This window comes from Hydra vulgaris, chromosome 10 (assembly GCF_038396675.1).
Source record: "Hydra vulgaris chromosome 10, alternate assembly HydraT2T_AEP".
Taxonomy (NCBI): domain Eukaryota; kingdom Metazoa; phylum Cnidaria; class Hydrozoa; order Anthoathecata; family Hydridae; genus Hydra; species Hydra vulgaris.
In genome coordinates this window covers 50,812,439-50,831,705 of record NC_088929.1, presented here as the reverse complement: position 1 = coordinate 50,831,705, position 19,267 = coordinate 50,812,439, and the positions used below count along the sequence as shown (strand labels likewise).

Sequence of the window (19,267 nt, the reverse complement as noted above, 5' to 3'; positions counted from 1 at the left end):
TAAATGTAAAAATTACTTAAAAACTCTATAAAAACACAATGCTCACCTTTTTTATTTTCATTGGATGCGCAAGCAACTGGTTCCGGCAGTGATTCCATATCTTTATATTGACTATAAAGTCTTTTCGAGTTTTAAATAATTTCTAATTGACTATAAATGTTTTGAAGTTCAAAATAGTTTGGGCAAAACTATTTGTTGCATTTAAAAAAATTGACAAAATTTGCGACATTTAAATGTTTAGTTTTGGCAATCAGCTACGCAACAGGAAGTTGAGTGGGTTTTTTTTAACTATTTGATGCCAATTTTTTTTAATTATTGCAAAACCTTAATATGGCTAATTAGTTGACGTAAATAATCGACAAGGATTTAAAAAAAAAATTTAAACTGATGAAAAAAAGACAACTTTTCCTTCCCAGCGGTAAGCTACGCATCATGATTGTGTAAGAAACTATTTTGCTTATATCGCGTGAAATAACTAAAAATTAAATGTTAGTGCTTTAACATATTAAACCAGCTTTGCAGCCGACCAATTTTAAACTAATTGGAAAAATTTTGGATCACTACAAGATTTGAAAAAAATAATGAAAGTTAAACACTTTTTCTTAAATGAAATTATACTTTTTCCGTTTACTTTAAAATCTATAAATAGCTTGTTCAATGTTTTTTTTTTTTCTTTAATTATTTTTTTTTAACATTTAAGACTATATATGTAATGGAAATGGCAAAAAAAATTCATTATTTTTATTTTTTAAAACGAGATTTGTTTTAATAACCGCGTGGATCTCTACATATATATATATATATATATATATATATATATATATATATATATGTGTGTTTACTTATAATACTTTTCTTTTCATAAATGTGCATGTATATATATATATATATATATATATATATATATATATATATATATATATATATGTGTGTTTACTTATAATACTTTTCTTTTCATAAATGTGTATATATATATATATATATATATATATATATATATATATATATATATATATATATATATATATATATATATATATATATATATATATATACAGCGGTAGCCAAAAATTAAAGACCACTTATTTTTTAGTTGGTTTCTATATCTTTAAATTAAAATTAAGAAGATTTTATTTGACATATCAAATTTTTTTTTAACATCTTGTTAATTAAAACATACGGATTTAAGTGGTATAATTTTTTTATTCTAATTCTAATTAAATAGCGTTTAACTTATTAAAAAACTGATGAGTACTTATAAATCTTCTTTAAATAAATTGGACAAAATTTAACGACCACTTTCAAATCTTTAATTTGCACTTATTAAAAATAGTAATCCATTATTTTTTTTAACTGTCTTAATTGCTTATTACGTTGGGTATAAAATAAGGTGTCGAAACCTGAGTTTCGATATCAAATAAACATTTATTTTTTGAATTGCAATAAGGATATAAAAATATTGCAAAAATGCGTGCAAAGATCGAAGATAAAGACAGATACACGGCTCTTGTATTAAAAGAAGAAGGCTATAGCATCAGGCAAATAGCAGAAAAGCTCGGAAGGTCTCACTTGCATTATTAACATAATTCAACGATACAAAGAGACCCGGTCAATTAATGATCGTCATAGGACTGGACGCAATAAAATTTCAAATTACCGTGATGTTCGCTCGTTAGTGAGATTAATGAAAGAAAACAGACAAGCATCATCTACAGACTTTTCTACGAAATGGACACTGTCAAATGGTCTGAAAGCAAGCCCTAGAACTTTGCGAAGGATCCTCCACAATTTAAATTATTTATAGCGTGCTGCTGCAAAAAAACCACACTTAAATAAAAAAAAAAATTTGCCAGGAAAGAGTGGTGCAAACTACATAAAAATTGGTCAACAGATCAGTGGAGCCGTGTGGTCTTTAGTGATGAAATGAACGTTGAGGTAGACAACAGAAAAGGTCGCGTAATGTTGCGTAGACTTCCAAGCAAACGGTTTGATGAATCATGCATTTTGAAACGAACAAAACAAGGCAGTGGTTCTTAGGCATTTGGGTCTGTATGAGTGCCTGTGGAGTTGGCGTTTTTCATTTGTTTGATGGTAGACTCAACAAAGAAAAGTACATTGAAATTTTGGAAAACTCGCTTATTCCTAGCATTGATTTATGGCAGTTGCAAGATGGATTTATTTTCCAGCAAGATAATGCGCATGTTGTTAGGGATTGGTTCAATTCTAATAAAATTCAAGTGCTGCCATGGCCTGCCAATAGTCCAAATTCAACTGCTGCCATGGCCTGCCAATAGTCCAGACTTGAATCCAATAGAGAATTTATGGTCATGGCTTGATCACAAGCTTGGTAAAGAACAACTTTACCATTTGGAAGATTTGAAATCTTTTATCTCTCATAATTTGAAAAGTGTGCCTGATGAAGTAATCAAAACTTTAATGAATTCAATGCCAGAACGAGTACAAGAGTGCTTGAAAACAAATGGAGGAACAACACGTTTCTAAATTATTTTTTTATTGCTTTTTTGAAATATTTTTAAAACTGGTCTTAAAATTTTGTCCAATTTTTTTTCCCATTTATATTTTTTACTAATCAGTTTTTTAATTTTTTAACATTTTTTTGTAAAAAAATTATAAATTCTTTTATAATAAATATAAAATACAATAAAAATTCTTTCTAAAAATGTTTTTCTTTTTTTGATACCTTTTTCCAAAATAAAATTATACCAAGGTTAAAAATAAACTTTGAAAAAAAAAAGAGTGGTCTTTAATTTTTGGCCACCGCTGTATATATATATAAATATATATATATATATATATATATATATATATATATATATATATATATATATATATATATATATATATAAATATAATATATATATATTGTATATGATATAATATATATAGTGGAAATACTATTTTTAATAGTTAATTTATTGTATACTGGTAATAGAGTATTTACTAAATACCTCCTTAATCCAAGCTATGTCCAGTTTTTCAAAGCATATCATAAATAATAGCTTCTTTCGAAGGTAATTAACTTATCTTTATAACTATAACTTTAAAGTAACATCAACTACTTTTAATAAATAAACTAAGTTTAATAATATAAAAATAATTTTAATAATATAAAAATAAATTTAATAAATAAACTAAGTTTAATAATACAAAAATAACATCCAGATTAAGTAATTATAATAAACTTTTTCGACAAAAGCGCAACACTAACTATACTAACAAGATTATGTTGTGCAATTTTTAATAAATAAATCTAAACAGGTCAGACCTATCATTTAATGTGTATAATTTCTTGTAAAACTAATGCAGAGGTTCATCGCTAATTTACGATGTTTTGCCAGTATTCAATATGGCTTCCGCCAAAAAAAAAACACCTTATATTTCCTAATGGTATTTTTACGGAGTTAGACATCTATGTATTTATATATCATTGATATGAACATCCTTGGTTTCTGATTAACAATCAATGATTCTCATATACTTGAAGTTGCCATCTAATACATATACCACCTTGAAATATCAAAGTATAACCATCCTACAAAATCTTTCAAAGAAAGATATACAGTAAACGAAAAGGAGGCCAAATGGTAAATAAATATAAAGTTCTGAAATTTCGAAAAACTTGTGATCATGAAGCAGTAATGCTTTATCAGTATGTTTAATTTATCACAATGATTAATTAACTCCATGATATTTCAGTTCGCAAGTTCGAAGAGTTTTCAGTTAGCAAAAACTTCATTCAGAAGTTAACTTTTTTCTGATTTTATGACATTTCAAAAACTACTATTTTAACTAAAGTTACACAAAACAGTCTGTCGCAAAAAAATATCCCTTAAAAACTTTCCCTTAAAGGAAATAACACTTTATAGAAAAACAAAAACAAAATTATGCGTCAAAAATTGCGTTTAAATGTGAAAATAATCCAATTAGTGTTTTAAAATACAGAAATAAATACAGTTTTGTTTCAACCCATTTTTTTAATTTTTTTGTTGTTAAATAAAAATTCATTTCATCCCATCTATCTCTACTATCTTGAAAGTTCAAAATAGGCGTTTCAATGCTTGAAATGCCTTTTTTGAACTTTTCAACATTGCAAACATATTGTTCTTTACATCCAAGAGTATATTATGAAATCTCATTAGTTGAAGACTGATAAGAAAGTGCTAAGTATGGATTGTGCAATGCATTGTGTTCTTCTTTAAAAGGAATAAAAAGTACATTAGGTTAAATCAACATTTGAAAGGCAAATTAGGTTCTGGAATTTTCAACCCTTATTCAGTTAGTTAACAATTTAGCAATTAGGAAAAAATATGTAGCATAATTTTTTGTAATGTTTATTACTTAACTTACTAACGTAAGTTAAATAAAAAAACAACATGACAAGAATTAGGTTTTGGAAATTAAACTATTACAATTTCAAAACATTTCTTAATAAGTACTATAGACTTTATTTTCACACTTTCATTTTTAATTAAACGATTAACTGAAATTTACAAGATTCTATTTTTAATTTTTAGAGAATACTGTGGAGGAACAAGGTAAGGTTAATCAAATTAATCAAACTTTAGAAACTAAATGTTATTTATTTTAAGATGGATATTTTTTTCTTTATTAATTACTTAAATTGTGTTTTTTTTTTTTCATTTAGACACTTTTATCAAAGAAGAAATGGAGGCATTGAAGAAAATTAACTTGATCGGGGTTTTGTCAAATTTAGTAAAAAGATTTTCAGTTTCTTTCATTTTAAAACTCAACAGTTTCTCAGATTGATACAAAAGCGCTATTCATTTGATTACAGGAGACGACAATGAAAATACGATGGTCGAATCCCTGGTGTTTAGATTTATGAAAAAAAGTTGAACGTTGCTTTTGCATTAGGTGGTAACAAAAATAATGCTTTTAAATTCAAGCCATTAACACTTGGCCAATAGACAGTTATTCAAATACGTCAATCAGTTACATCTGGAAAAACTAGTTTTGGAGTATACATTAACTTAGAAAAAGTATTTGAAGTGCGAAACTTCGACCCACAAGAATTTACAAATGTCAAAGTATACGCTAGTGATCCATGGTATGAAGCCCAGGATGGCTATATAAAAAACATCATTGTCTATTCTGCCCCAGTTGGTAAGTTTTGTTCACTTTTGTCTAAAGTTTTTTTTATTAGGTATCTCTACAAGCTTTTACATGAAAGTTTTTGTTACTTGTTCAAATTTATCATGCACTATGAGGCAGGGAATGTAAAAGCGGTTTAAGGGTAGTTAGATTAATTTTTTGTTTTGATCTGTTATCGGGTAATTTAACGGTAAGTTTTATGTAATCAAATTTTATTGATCGTGAGTTTTTATTCATATTTTTCTAAATCTTCAAACTAACAGCTCTTACTTGATAAAGTTTACTGTTTGAGTTTCATTGTCAACCTTGTGGCAAATACAAACCTTGTGGCAAATACAACAAAAGCGGTTTATAAGTAGTTAGATAAATTTTGATCTGTTCGGTTTACAGATAAATAAAAATTAGTGTTACTGTTTTTGTACAATTAATATTTACTAGCAGTAAGCAACCCGTAAAACGGGTTTTTAGTAACTTAATCATTGGTTATAGTTAACGAAAAAAAAAAGACTACATTAACATTGTTAAGTTCTTTTTAAAATCTGCAGGTATTATAAAAAGAAAGTCAAGTAAAGCCTGCCAACACCTAAAAAAAGAAATGAAAAGTAATTACAATTTTTAATAACAAAAGTATCATTTGCATTTTATTGTTAGTAGAGTATAACAGATAATAATAACAGAAAATATAAAGAATTAAAAAAATAGCTATAACAGCCCAGCTCTATCAACACAAAACACAGAAATAATAGCGCATAGCATAAGATATTTGTAAGCACACATTACTATGTTTCTCAAAATAATTAAAAAAGAAAAGATTATCGAAAGGCTAGACAACTTAACGTAAAAACACGGCTAAATAACACCACAAATTTATAAGATATTTTATCAACTGAAATATTTGAACTAAGAAGATTTTATTTGTTTCAAAATTGAACAATTATGGTTAAACAATTTGAATAATTATATCATAAAATAGCAAGCAACTCGTAAAATATTTTATATACATGGTCTGGTGTATTATATACATGGTCATGGTGTGGTATTAAGAAATACGTAAGAGCTCAGTAATTAAATGTTTTATTGATGCTCCCTGTACTAATTCTCATTTAACTCTCATCTAAGTGAGAGAGGGAGAGAAAGAAAGTGTTTCCAAAGCAGCATATTAAAAAAAGTAAAAGACACGCAATAAATAATATCAACTGGTTTTATTAAGTTACCAGTAAACAAAACTATTTTTACCTAAATTATTAGAAGTTCCAGCATCTCTTTAACTGTTGACTAATGACTAATAGAGTAAATTTCATATCATTAAAATTTACAAAATTAAAACCATGTTTCAACAGTAAGGAAACTAATCAAGTGATGACAAAGACAACTAAAAAAAAGAACATTGAAAAACAACAGAATTATGTTTGAATTTATAAAAAAATTTAAAATCATTTTAATTTAAAACTGTTATCAACTGTTACTGTAAATAGTAAAATTCATTTTTAGTATGGTTCTAAAGTGTTTAAAATCAAATAAAAAAACATTAACACTGCTTGACACTGAATTCTGGCAAATAAGTTTTCTGCTTGCCGAGCAGCATATTTTACATTTCAACAACGACTAATTTTACCTTGCCTAGCTCTATCTCTTTCATTTGGACAACAATTATTTTTGCCTATTAGAATTTACACAAATAAATTCTTCGCTTATTAATAGCCATTTCAATTTCACTGTATTCTTTAAAAATACTACCAGTATTATTACTATTGTTACAATTGGATAATAAAAAAATGTAAAAGAATCTTACAAATTGTGATCTTTTCTAACTAAAGACTATATTTTAACTTAAGATTAATTGAAATCCATGTCTTTTTTTAAGTATATAAACAGAAAAGCGATAATATAAACAGAAAAGCAATGATATAAACAGAAAAGCAAAAAATCTGGAACAAGCATTTCTTTTAATAAAACTACTATATTTAAACGAATTAAATTAAATAAAGCTCTAGAACTTCCCACATTGTTGATGGCAAACACGTCCTGGTCTAATATTATAATTATTTCCAAGGTTGTTTACATGTTTGTGTAAGGCATCATACTGCTTGCTTCTGTTTAGATTAGTTGTCAAACTGAAAGTCTATAATTGTAATACTGAGATAATGTAACATGATTTCTAACCAATGTAGCACAGTCAGTATTGTGAACTATTTGATTATGCCAACCAGCATCACCCCTTGGAAAAAATAGAGAATAAAGCATAGAATCTATGTTGGCAGACATTCTTGATATAGTTTTAAGAGGATGACCTCTTGGGTAAATAACAACTTCCCTGGAAGCAAGTGGGGCACCGTCTTTGACAACAAATACAACATCATGTGAAAGGAGATTATAGCAACGTTTATCTTGCCCTTCAAGTAAAGTCATTTTTATAACTGAGGCTGGGCAACCTTCTATAGCTGTTAGGCGAATTTCTTCATCTTCCACTTCAGCTATGTTTTTAAATGCAGGAGAAATTGGGTTCTCTTCACTAATAAAATTTTGCAATCGAAACATTAAACCATTTAAGCAAAGATCATTACCACATTGTCGCATTTTAAAAATTACTGCTGCAAGTGGATCATAGATGTATAGTTGACAATGTCAGCGGAACATCTTGACTTGGCCTAAGATTACATATACAAACAATACTCTTATGACTTTAAAAATATATATATCAGTTTGGAGATGTTTGAAAAAAAATTAACTTAGCTTTAGATTTATCAGATAATGTATTATGTACAACATAAATACATCATCTGATAACTCTAAAATAAAAAATGTAATGAATAAGTAAATAAATAAGAAAAACATTACATACAAAAAATGAAAGTCAATGTACCTTATAGAGAAAAGCTGTTGTGATTTATCAGAGTAGTTGTTAAATATTTTTATTTCATGTTAGCTTTTAGAAAATTTATGCTGGTACATCATGATTCCAAAATATTTATAGCAAAATCATATAATAAACAATGCTAAATACAAAAAATCAAATTGAGAAAATATCAATTGCATATATGGCAAAATAATTTGTCAAGGCTTTTAGTGAATGATTTAAGGCAGTGATTTTTTTATAATAAAATTACCTATTTATCATTTTTAACAATAGACACCAAATGAAGGTGAGCCAAATGTCTATCAACTCAAAAGATAACAAAAAAACAACATCACAGCAACAACACACAACAATAACACACACCGTAAGTTAATATAATATGCATATAACATAACTTAAGTAACATAACATTCATATATAACAGAACATAAGTAACAACATTATACAAATTGTTATTAAAATACATTATTATGTATTTTTAGAATAATTAATAATAAAGGCTTGAAAAAACCTTGACCTTTTTTTTTTTTTTTTTTGTTGCAGTAACACCTAAAGCAGTAACAGTTTGAAACTAAATACTGACGTGTAACCCTCTGTTATAAGTACATCACTTGGCTGGCAAGGTTGTCACATCTTGCTCTACATATTTACCAAGTCACAGCAATTTGAAAACATGGAAGCAACACAATATAAACATATGTACCAACTATACATGTATAAATGTGTTTAAATATGTTTAAGGTTAAATATATACCTTATATACATATTTAAGCACATTTATAAACAATTATATAACACATATTAACACATACACAAACAATAAAAAAACACTTTACATTATTATAAAAAACATTGATAAAACAACTATAAAGCACATATTGCCACATACACATCCTTATCAAAAAAGCAAACAATAAACATGTGCAAACAAAAATTTTTAAAATGACGCGAGAAATTTTAAAAAAATTCAAAGTAAAAAAATAATTATATACAAACAATACTCTTTACCTTCATTTTTTTTTCATAAGAACTGTAATCCTCATAACAAAATTTAACCTTTACATACAATAACATGTGACATGCTATGTCAGTGTTAACACAAAATTTTAATTTACTTTTCTAAATTTTCTAAAAAAGAACAAAAATAGTTAAGAGCATCACAGAAATTTCAAAGTAGTAATAACCAATTTTATGGAAATAGCATTAGTATAACTTTTTTGTTACATAAAAAATAATTAGGCCTCATCCATGCCCCTATTTTCCTTCTAAAAAATAAAATATAAGCTCAATAAAAACAAAACTGCTAAAACAAAACAACGAAGCTAAGAGAAAAACTAAAGCAAACAAAATGTAAACGATTTTAAAAATTAAAAGAAGTGACCCTTTCTATATCTAAAAAAATGTTATATATAAATTGCTATTTTCTATACCTACTTTAAATATAATATGATCTTAATGATAATTATTTATCTTAATATGATTCTTTATGTAATATTTTTAAACTAATAGATGATAATTAAATTCCAAAATAAAAAAAGTTTTAACTCGCTTAAGAGATCTTTCTCCAATGACCGCGTGCATTTGGAGAACGCGCTCTTTCAAAGCCTAGTAACTAATGAAACGACGTTAAACATTAAACGTTTCTGTAGCAATTAGATTATAGATATATATACATTTTACAAATCCTTGGAGTCTCGGACAGCGTCATAGTTCTTGTGTTGGGAGAAAACATTACGCATGATAAAACTTATAAATGCGTTAGGTACAATACAAAACAGGTTACTAACGCGGGTTTGTAACCCCCCCCCTCCAACACACAAACTATGATGCTGCCGCGACTCCAAGGATATATATATAAATTGAACTATTTAATAGTGAAAACATATGAAAATCAAAATTTTCTTTATAATATAGTATATTTTATAAATAAACCTCTTCAACTTCCTTAGTACAACAACTCAAATATGATTAATAACAACTCTGTAAACAGGAATTTTTTAATAATCTAAATCTTAATAATTTATAAAAAATTAAACTTAAATAAAAATGTATGAAAATGATTAATGCTATATTAAATATAAAAAAACAAAACATAAAATAACACAATTATATCCTAAACCACAATTCATTCAAGTAAGAGAAATTATATACATTTATTGAAAAGCCAGAAACATTTTTTTCAAAGAGCAAAGGTTTTAACAATACTATAGAGAATTTAACAATACTATAGTGAAAGCATGAAACTACCCATAAATATCTTTTAACGCTAGACCGCATCTAAGAATTATAGTAATTAAATTTAAAAGTACAATTTAAAAAAAGATTACAATAAATTAATTACTTAATAAAATTTGAAAAAGATTTTATATTACCTATTATTTCAAGCTACTAAACATTATCTACCTAATGTCTACTTAAACACTTTGAACTTGTACCATGAAAGGTCGTGACTTCTTTAAGAAAACACTTGGTTAAGAAAAGTCTGGAAACTACTTAAAAACTAAGAAATAGTGCATTTTAAAGAATACAGAACTGTAACTAATATCGAACAATAGGCATAACTATGTGCACTAATAATAATATTCACTGTGCTATTTAGTGAGTTCTAGTAATGAAACTACCTATCAATCATTTTTAACAACAGACACTATCATAAAGATAAGCCAAAGGTAACAACATTACGCAAAAAATTATCAAAGATTATTTTATGTATTTTCAGAATAGTTATATTGAAGGCTAGACAACACTTAGACCTAAAGCAGTAACACCGCTTGACTGGTAAGGTTGACAAATCTTGCTCTAGATCTATAAATCAAATATATTGTGTTTCATAGTTTTATTAACTATAAAACACAATATTTTTTTTAATGTTATATAACATATAAAAACACCTCTTTTAACAATCATGTACACATTAGATAAAATACATTTCATACTATTATAAAAACATATTTATATAAACACATTTATAAAACAACTATATAACATATATCACCACATACACGTATTTATCAAAAACTTTTCAACTTTGAGCATAATATAAACATATATGCAAACCTTTAACAACTATAAAACAACATTTATTAGCATAAATTATTTTTAATGTAACAAAGAATGCAGACTACAATTCACAACATTGGAATGAAAAAGATGAAACCATTTAAGAACAAAATTAAAAATTTCTAATAAATACATATTCAGATCCTTGAAATGAAGCATAACACAACATTCTTTTGACAAATTCCAGAAGAATTTTTTAAAATTTTTCTATTTCTCATTATTTTTCCTAAGAATATAAAATATACATATAGATATAGAGAAATATAAAATAGATTAAAAGAAACGCTAACTTATGTATATAAACTCACATGACCACAAACAACAGTTTTATTTTATTTAACTTTCATAATAAATACATAAAATTTTATTCTCATTATTCTTTCTACAAAAAATAATCTTAATCTATAAATAAGAAAATGAATTGAACTTATTAAAAAAGCCATCAGCTCCTCTTAACTGCTCTAGAAAATAAAACAATACTTGCTTAAAATGTTTTAAAAAGACTAACGACAAAACTGAAAAAGCTCACTAAAAAAGAAACATTGTACTAAAAAAACTATTTTACCAGTCAATTTAGTTCTAACTTCTTCTAAAAAATGAAAACAGGCGATAAAAATTAGAAAAATAAAAACAACCAACAACAAACAAACGATTATTTAAATTTTTATTTTAAACAATGAACAGCATTAATTCTTCTTGAAAATAAAAATATATCAGCTCTAATTTGCTTGCTTGCTTGCTTGCGAAAGACCGCATGGAGTATATAACTGCGCATTCAAAAGTCTAGAAACTACTTAAAAACGAAGAAATTGTGTATTTTACAGAATACAGAACCGTCATTAACAACACGAACATTAGGCGTAACTATGCGCACTATTCATTAGCGTATTAATATTTAGATAATTTTTTCCCGATTATTCTGTTGTATAGAAACCGCGAAATATCCTAAACGAGTTTTAAATAAAGTATACTCCCAAACATAAGATTTATAACTGGAATAAACTTTAAGCAAGTTTTGAGGTAGGTGGACATAAAATACTGTAATGAGGCAGTCAGATAGAGCGAGCATTAAATAATTTATTTAAATGTTAAATAAAGTTTGTAGGGTTTTTTTTTGTGTTTTTTTTTTAATTTTATTTTCTTGTTGATAACCTTGCATATGGAAATCTTTTAAACTTCTATTTGTTTACTTTGTTTATTAGACAAGTTTGCTGAAACGTTCTGTTCAGCAGTAAATTGCATTGATTTGTTGGCATTGTGTGCGGCGTTGACAAAACAAAAGTTAAAGAGATTATGTTTATGTGAAATTCTGTTTTGTTTTTGACATAAAATGCTGCATTGGTCTTTCACGCACTAAAATTAAAGATTGATCAGGAGATAAGTTATTGAAGACATTAGGTTTTTTTAAAAAAAATATTTTTAATAAAAGTTGTATTTCGCTAAAATGGTACTGCTTTGCTATATATGTGTTATTCCAATTTTATTCAAAAACTAACCACTTATTAACTGGCATATCGGTAATTCAATAACGCCGGTAAATAAAAAAGACGATAACTTTACAAATCCTTCTATGTTGTCGTACTCGTTATAGGTCACTATAAAGCTTACACTGTTTTTTTTTTTTTTTTATCAAAAAAAGTGATATCAGTTTTATCATCTAAAGAAACTTTAACTTTTATATTTCAGTTTTTTACTGTTGTAATATTATAGGATAGTGTTTAACTGTTTTAACTTTATGATATAATTTTATATTATGAAACTATCATCTTTATAATGCATACGTTGTTTATTTCATTTCTATTATTTTGCTATTTTTTTTAGAAATCAAAAAAAGTTTGATAAAGGATGTAATAAAAAAAAAAGAAGTTTGGGCCCAAATTTTAATGTGTTTGAACGACTTTTTTTCTGTTTTGAATTTTAAACTTTTTTATTTAAAATGTATCTTTGCTACTATGTTCTATTTAATATTTTATAGAAAGAATAATTTTTCTCTTTATTTTGATGTTATTGGTCTTTAAAAAAGTGTTATTTTATTTATTAATACTTAAATTACACATATTTTACTTAATAAAACCATTATAATGTTAAGTAAAATGTATTAAAGGTTTTAATAAAACTTAACATTTGTTGGCAATCGTAACGTGAACTAAAAAAACTCGTTATTTGAAATCAACAAATATCGACAAAAGCTATAAAAAAATATTACCTGACAGGCAGTAAATGAACAAATAATTTTTAGTTAAATTTGCTTTATTAAAAGAACTTTTTAAGAAGTTTTTGATTTATAATAAAAACAATTCTTAAAGTTCGTAAAACTTCTTTTTTTATAGTCAAAGCACCACAACCTGAATATCCTATATTTAGCCACTGCAATGCTATATATATGTTAATCAATAAATGTGTGTGTATATATATATATACATATATATATATATATATATATAATATATATATATATATATATATATATATATATATATATATATATATATATTTGTGCGTATGCAGGTAAATGCATATAAATTTAATCTTATGTCCAGAACTCCTCAAGATGGCAATTGTTTATTTTCTGCATTGCTTTAATCGGAAAAAGTACACTAGCACCGTCTCTTAGGAAACTTTGTGCAATTGAATTATACAAGAACGCAAATTTTTTTGCTTTGCATCCTGTTTTTCGTCTTAGGCATTCAAGTGGTGTTTTTCGATCAGAAAGAGCCGCTTTTTTGCTAGGTATCTCCAATGTCGCATATACTGCGTTTGAGGCTAAGAAGTCTATAGTTGATGCTATTTTGGCTGAAGCATTAAATATTTCTCAATCTTGTGTTTGGCATCTTTAGTTTGTGTGATGCCTATCTCAAATATTTTAAATATAGATTCTTATTTGTATAATATAACATTTAAACTGATTTGAATTTTATTGTTTAATAATATGAATATTATTGTGTATATATTTATTTTCTATTTTAGTTTCCTTTAAAAATTTTTTATCCTACTTCAGGAGATGCATGTCTAGAATATCTCTTAAGAAGTACATTGTACTCACAGTCTTTTAAGAAATTCGATAAACCCAATCAAATAATTCACTTGATGCTGTACAATGTTGACACAAAAAAAGAAATGCCAAGCAACCTTACACATATGGGGAAAATGCATTTTTTCAAACCTAATCACTATGTGCTTCTGGTATCTTTTAAAAGCGTTCAGTCAGAACTTTGAAATATTTTAGTTCGTACTCAAACAAGTTTAAATTCTGCAAAAAATATTGTAGTAACGGGAGAAAAATGTACTTCAAATACCCACTTGTTCAAATACCTCACTGTTCTGCTATTCAAAAAAGTAATTTGACTAAACCCTCATCGTGTATTAAGAACTTTTTTTGTGAACAATAAACCATTGTCTGTGTCTGTTTCATCTTTGGATTTTAATAAAAATTTAAAAAAATTAATATCAGGTGTAACAGTTTCAAAACTGCATGTAAATTATGAAAAGACAACAACAGAAGATGAATGTAACAAATTTGATATTGGTTTATTTGTTGACAAAGTGGAAAATTTATCAAAATATGAGAAGTATAATCTTCTAATGAACGTATGGGTGCCACCTTCTGACTATATATTTCCTAAAACTAATGGTCGTAAATGTAACCCTGTTTGGTTCAAAAAATTTTCATGGTTTTGTTATTCAAAATACTATTATGAGTTGTTCTGTATCTCTTATGTTCTGTTCAGAAAAGCCTCTTTAACTACTCAATTATTTTATAAATTTCCATATCGGCTTTGGTCAGTTGGAAATATGAGAATATTATCACTAATAACACTTCTCCAATGCATAAAACCTCAATACAGATAATGCTTGATTTTCAAGCAGCAATGAGTAATAAAGCCGTTCCAATTAATTTGCAACTCAATAAGTTTCGATCTGATAATATTTCTAGAAATCGACAAATTTTGTTTTCAATATCACGTGCAATTCTCTTTTTGTTGTAGGCAGAATATACCTCTTAGAGGACACCGAGATGACACCAAACATCTGGTTGAGCAATATAATAATGCTGGTAATTTCCAATGCTTATCAGATCTGATGGCATTATGGGGTGACAAGATCTTGAGCGACCATTTTAAAAATGGTCCTAAAAATGCTACTTATCGATCAAAGACAGTGCAGAATGAGTTGATTAATATTTGCGCAGGTGTTGTTCGATCGCTATTGACAGACAGAATAAAGAAAGCAAAGTTTTTTTTTATTTTAGCTGATGAAGTTTCAGATGTTAGCCAAACAGAATATATGGCTGTAATTGTTCAATATATGAATGAATGCTGTAAAGTTAAGGAAGATAAGATAAGGCAAGGTTACGATGGGGCTGGTAACATGGCAGGGCGTCTTTGTGGGGTAGCAGCATTAATTTTAAAAGATTTTCCTAAAGCTCCATATGTCCACTGCTTTTCCCATCAACTTAATCTATGTGATGCCAAAGCACGTGCAATTCCTTCCATTCAAGATATGATGGATCATGTTCGAATTGTCTCTGATTTTTTTAATAATTCTCCAAAAAGGTTAGAAGATCTATCTACAAAAATTAATGAGCAATGTCCGACATCATCTTTTCAAAAGACAATAAATGTTTGTAGAACCAGATGGATTGAAAAAAATTAATGGTCTTGAAGTCTTTATTGAATTATATCCAGCTATAGTTGCATCTCTTATTTGTATCAAAGAAGATGTGACATGGAACTACAAACCCAGAGGTGATACTTCTGCATATGTGGCAGTATGTCGTTCTTTTAAGTTTATCATCACCTTAATCATAGTTAGGAAGTTATCAGGCTATACAAAACCATTGCCAAAAACTTTGAAAAAGTTGATAAAGATTTCTCTTTCCACATCTTTACGAGAAAGCTCGTAAAGATGTGGAAAATTTAAAGAATACTCTTATATCTCCTCAGAGCTCTATTGATATTTCACACACAAAATGGTATAAAGAAGCTGTTAGCATAGCTGCAACTACTAGTACAATGCCATCTAAACCAAGAACATGTGGTCAACAAACACAATGTGATAACCATGAAGTAGATGATATAAGTGAATATTATTGAGTAACTTGTTTAATTCCTTTTCTTGATCACATTCTGATACAGCGAGATGCTTTATTTTCTTTAGAAAATTTAGTATTGCTAGATAGTTTCTCCATTATACCATCAAATTTAATTTCAGACAAGGAGCGGAGGAAAAAAGTTAAAGAATTTGTTCGTATATACCAAAACGATTTACCAGAACCAAGCTACTTTTATGCTGAGTTGGATATGTGGGAAGTTTACTGGAAAAATCACTCTGATAGTGCTCCTAAAACCATTTCAGATTCACTACAAAAATGTGATAATCATACGTTTCCCAATATTTCCACTATACTTCGAATCTTTTGCACATTACCAGTCACAACATGTACTTGCGAAAGATCATTATCAGCTTTAAAAATAATTAAAACTTCCTTGCCCAATACTATGGGGATGGTCGTTTAAATGATATTGCCATGTTGCACATTCATCAAGATATTGAAATTGATTTGAATATTGTTGTAAATAAATTTGCGACTGCATTTCCACGAAAAATGGAATTTAAAAATATATTGAACTCTGATGAATAGATACATTTGCTACAAAGTTATACGGATTATATATACATATGTATATATATAATATATATATATATATATATATATATATATATATATATATATATATATATATATATATATATATATATATATATATATATATATATATATAAAAAGAGAGAGAGAGAATATATGTAGAATATTTTTATTTATTACTGATAGAATATTTACTGGATATTTTTTTGAGGCTATCATGAATACTTTTATTATTATTTATTATATTTATCTTATAAGGTTTTGTTAAAAAAGTTATAGATTTTTTTACTTTTTAGGAAATTTATTTTTCTTTATATTTATTGAGTTCTATCTTTGCAATTATTTTGTTTTAGTTGCCTACTGTTGAAATATGGTATGAATTTTGTAAATTTTCATGATTTGAACTTTACTTTATTGATCATTAGCCAACAGTTTAGGATGTTGAATGCAATTAAGGCAAGGATAATATTGTGTACTAGTAACCTTACAAAACAGGTTTTTGCAGTTAAAATATTGCAGTGCGGTTTTTCTCCACGAAGCACCGAACGCCGTTCCTTTACCTTTTAAAAAAAACTTAAAAGTGTTAGCTTTGTCGTAACTTTTTGTGATATACTAATGATGATTTCAGACACCTTGTTTTTTTAGAAAAAAAGCACTGCTATATTGTTTATATCATTAATAATAACAATGACCTTGCAATAAAAGTGTATTAAATCACATACTTTTCATCAGTTCTTCTTTTTTAGAACAGCTCTGATGTTATTTTTCATACTATTAAACTTTGATTACAATGCCCGCAAGATTAATGTTGAAAGCTATCAAAAAAATTTTCTATTGTTTATTATTTTTAATGTAATTATAACTAAGGTTTTTGTGGTGTCTCTGAAACTTTTGAATTTTTAGAAGAAGGGTACCTATGTTGGAGTTTTTTTTAAAAAAAAAAAAAAAAAGGGCTCCTGTTGCTGGGGTTATCTGGTTTTACTTTTGCTACAGTCAATATTATTCCTGGATCCGCCCCTGTAAGCCTCTACTTAAAGGCAAGGAAGGTAGTGTTGCATGAATATTCTTAAAAAATTTGAATTTAAAACAAACAAAAAAATTCAGCAAATCAAACAAGCAAATTGAAATTTTGTGTATAGAATATTTGAATATAACCGGTGCAGTATGATATTTTTACTCCCGCGTTTTTTTTTCACTCCCCAGTATAAATCTCATATGAAATTTTTACTTCCCAGTAAAAATCTCATATGAAATTTTTACTCCCATTATGAGATTTTTACTAAAATATTTTGCGGTAAAATGTGTTATACGACTTTGTTATATTTTGACAATAATTTTTAACGTTTTATAGATTGTGGCTTTTTGAAAAACGGTAAAGAAGCAATTCTGTTTATTATGAACATTAAAATTTTATAGCGAATAAATTAATAGACAAAATTTTAGATATTATTAATAAACAAAATGTCGTAGTTTTAACCTAACTCTTTGTTTAAAAATCCATAGAACGAATATATATAAACATATATATTTAAACTATATAAACTGCTTCTTCTTCTATTTTGTCACACTGGCTATGAAGATGAACAAAAGTCAGTTTGCTAAAATTTCCTAACCGTATGCGCAACGAGATACACGAGGAAATTACTAGATATTTAAATATTGCATAAAGATTTATTTGTTAAGATGCTTGATTATACGACATAGAGAACTGACGAGAAGATATTAGAATGCGATTCATTAATGGGAGGTAGATGTCCATATATATATAGAGTAAATATGGAGCAAAAATAAAAAGCAATTATTAAAATTAAACAACAATATTTAAAACTTGTTAAACAAAAATCTCTAAGTAAATGCACTAGATTTTCAACTGTTTATCACAGCATCAAAATGGGTTTCAGTTGAATTGTCTAGAAATATAGAATAATAACTTATCAGGCCGTACACACCCTGTAAATTTTAGATCATAATATCAAAAACACTTTCCATCTAAACGTTTTAAACCGCAGAAAGTACATGATAAGCCAATCTCAAAATACCTAATTTTAATGATAATCACTTTTTAAAAAACACATAATAAGTCCTAGGAAAACATTTTTTTTAAAATAAGTATTTTATAATAAAATTCTCCAAAATACAAAAATTTGTTTTAAACAAAATAAGAACAGATTCAAAAATACTTTTTTTTTAAACATAAAATAAAATTTTAATACTCTAAACTTTATATAAGCCAATTCAAAATAATTTTTAATATTCATATTGGTTTACAAATATTCTGTGACAGCAACTTTAAATTTTAAACTAAAGCTTTTTGCTATTGTAATCCAAAATACAGTTTAAAAGTTATTTGGGTTAATCTGGGTAAGAGCTATCACGCTTCTATCTCTCCCAATGGGTTTTGAAGTAAGTGTGCATTGTCTTAGTTGCCTGTTTACTAAAGAGCCCAAGTGCCAAATGGTTCTTTTTGATTAATTGTAGCATGGAAAAAGATTGCATGAGCTTTTGATGTAAATGAAATTCGTAACTTCAGGTAACTTGTCTTGAATTTTTCAATTTTCAATTCATAATCC

At 26.8% G+C, this 19,267-nt stretch overlaps 1 protein-coding gene across 1 annotated transcript; it reads left to right on the top strand.

The window, feature by feature from the left end:
- Positions 1 to 14,331: 14,331 nt before the first annotated feature.
- LOC136086438 (uncharacterized) lies at positions 14,332 to 16,566 on the top strand. Its single transcript, XM_065808735.1, has 6 exons — positions 14,332 to 14,386; positions 14,502 to 14,703; positions 15,037 to 15,674; positions 15,736 to 15,818; positions 15,994 to 16,129; positions 16,262 to 16,566. Exons 1-6 carry the CDS (start codon positions 14,332 to 14,334, stop codon positions 16,564 to 16,566), a joined length of 1,419 nt encoding a protein of 472 aa, XP_065664807.1.
- Positions 16,567 to 19,267: the final 2,701 nt, after the last annotated feature.